Source organism: Spinacia oleracea, chromosome 1 (assembly GCF_020520425.1).
Source record: "Spinacia oleracea cultivar Varoflay chromosome 1, BTI_SOV_V1, whole genome shotgun sequence".
Lineage (NCBI taxonomy): Eukaryota > Viridiplantae > Streptophyta > Magnoliopsida > Caryophyllales > Amaranthaceae > Spinacia > Spinacia oleracea.
The window spans coordinates 112067382-112070093 of NC_079487.1; the positions used below are offsets into that span (position 1 = coordinate 112067382).

General features: G+C 32.7%; 1 protein-coding gene across 1 annotated transcript; it reads left to right on the forward strand.

The window, feature by feature from the left end:
* Window positions 1-839: 839 nt before the first annotated feature.
* Window positions 840-1495, forward strand: LOC110806195 (putative lipid-binding protein AIR1B). The gene has a single exon (XM_022011828.2). It carries the CDS (start codon window positions 928-930, stop codon window positions 1273-1275), a length of 348 nt encoding a protein of 115 aa, XP_021867520.1. The 5' UTR covers window positions 840-927; the 3' UTR covers window positions 1276-1495.
* The last annotated feature ends 1217 nt before the right edge of the window (window positions 1496-2712 follow it).

A 2712-nucleotide genomic window follows, 5' to 3' on the forward strand; every position in this document is an offset into this window, starting at 1 on the left:
AAACGTTAATGTTATTAATATAGTAACCCGGGACATCGCCCGGACCTAAAAACTAGTTAACATTATTTTGAACGCGTTATATCATCAATTGATGATATAACATGCCACACAGAAGACCGACTAGATTAGTTACCACCCTTTTGTAAAACCGGCCAAAGTACTGGCTCCAATGTAATTTTTTCAAGTTTTTATTTTTATTTATTTTGGACATAGATCTGTAATTAAAGAAGTTCTTTAATTCTGTTGGAAGCTCATAAGAGCTTCAATGACAATAAAATTCTTCGTAACTTGTCATGCATGATAATAATATCTCATGATAATAATATTATACATACCTCTTTTTCAAAATGATCTTTACACTTTCCGTTTTAGTACGTTTTATAATGTTCTTTGCTTTATTTTATTTTATTTTTGAACATGAAAATTACTACCTAATCCTTCCTACCTCACACTATTTACAAATTTTCACTCATTTTCTCTTACTTCATTCATTTTTTTCTTACATCCACCTAGATTTTTACACATTTTTCTTACTTAATCTATATTTTATTATATTATCTAATTTATCTATTTTTGACTCAATATTTTGTAAATAGTGTAAAGATATTTATAAAATGGAGGCAGTATGAAAATTATATCTTAGATCGATTTCATGAATCTTAACAAATTGTGAAATTGAAATTTTTAAATCTTATCCCCCCCACCGAGTGCACCTCCACCCTCAAAGTCAAATCCCGTGAACTTATATGACGTTCCATATAGTTCACTCGAATTTTTTATATATCCACTATGCATGGCATGCACCCTATAAAACCCCCCAAAATTCTTGTCACTTTTCATCATCTTCCACAATCCACACCACGTAAAATAAATCCTTCTTATACTACTAACTATAAACTATCACCCCTTTTATCTAACAAGTAAGAAATGGGTTCAAGGAGCACCATCCTTATTTTCTTTTTCTCTCTTAACATCCTCTTTTTCTCCCTTGTTTCCGCAACAAACCCCCCTTCATCAACATGCCCTATCGATACTCTTAAGTTGAAGGTGTGCGCCAATGTGCTCAATGGTTTGCTTGGGCTTAATATTGGAACCTCTCCTAAGCAGCCATGTTGTAGTCTTATTCAAGGACTTGCTGATCTCGACGCTGCTGTTTGCCTTTGCACTGCCCTTAAGGCTAACGTCTTAGGCATCAACCTTAACATTCCTATCTCTTTAAGGTTACTTCTCAATGCATGTGGATGTAACTACCCCGCGGGTTTCACTTGCCCTTAAAAACGTAACTCATCATCAACCTTATATATTATAGCTTATACCAATGATTTTAATCTATATTGTCCTACTAAAAAATATACTCCGTATCGATATAGTATACTGTATCTTTACTAAAGAGTATTATATATATATATGTAATATGTTTTGTATACTTTATATATGTATACGATATACGCATCTTTGATGTATAATAAAGTACGGTCTCCGTATTTCTTTACTATGGATTTCTATGTTTAATTTGTTTCATCATTAATACAATTATACGCTGATCTGATCAGCTATCTATACTAAATTGCATAAGTTTTACATTTCGGAACTATGATTGGATTAATGTCCTTTAATAATTATGAAGATCGACGACGTTTTGACCAGCCAGATTGATCCAAAATACAATTCGATCGGCAAATGTTTTGTCGATCTTAAGCGCGCGTTTAACTTTTGTTTCTTATTTTTGTCACCATTCTAACGAGCATTGGATTAGCTATAACTAGCCGTTTATAAATGAAGTACTCCTTTAGCAGGGTGTAGTTTTTTTTTGGTGCAAATGAGCCACAAGGGCGGGGATGAGAATCGATCCCAGAATCACCTGAAATCGGGACGGAAGCTCTAACCACCTGAGCTATCCATCACTCTCCTTTAGCAGGGTGTAGTGGTCGCATGCTTTTTGTATACCAATTATTCAAATGTCAAATAGCGGTATTTGGTCCCATAATTAAAAAAAAAATATTGCAACACATCTTTTCAAAATATCTTACGAACTACTCGTTCTATTGACCTTAATTACTTCCACCTAGTTTAGAAAGAATAAATTTAGGGAAAAAGAGGTTAACGTACAAAGTATTAACTTATACGGAATAACTAAATACGAAGTAATTAAGGCTCTGTTTGACAAACACTTTCAGTCACCTTAAATGATAAGGTGCTAATAAAATAAGTCAACTTAAAATATTAAAAGTGTTTGGTAAAGAGCTGAAATTAAATTTAAGGTGAATAAGATGACTGATTTTGAAACGTTACTCTGATTAACGTTTCACTTTCAGCACCTGAAATTGTTTTTCTTCCGTGAAAAATAAATACGGAGTAACATCATATTGCAACTTTGCAAGGTATTGCAAAACTGTGGAAAGTGTAGTGCATATAGAAGAAGATGCGAACTAATCTACAAACTCCATAATATCTCTGCTATTTTTGTTGTTAAGTTAAAGTAGTTATGAAAATTAAAAGGAAATTTCAAATTTGGTGGAGTATTAAGGGGGTCAGATCCTAAATCATGACAAATTAAAATCGAAAAAGTTGAGCAATGAAAAAAAATTGAGATGATATGAACTACCTTGTGATTTACCCATGAAAAAGAGAGTGGGTGACTTTGCATCGATTTCTAGAAACCTTTGATCTTGAAATTAAATCCACAAATGGAATTGGAAAAACATATAAGAA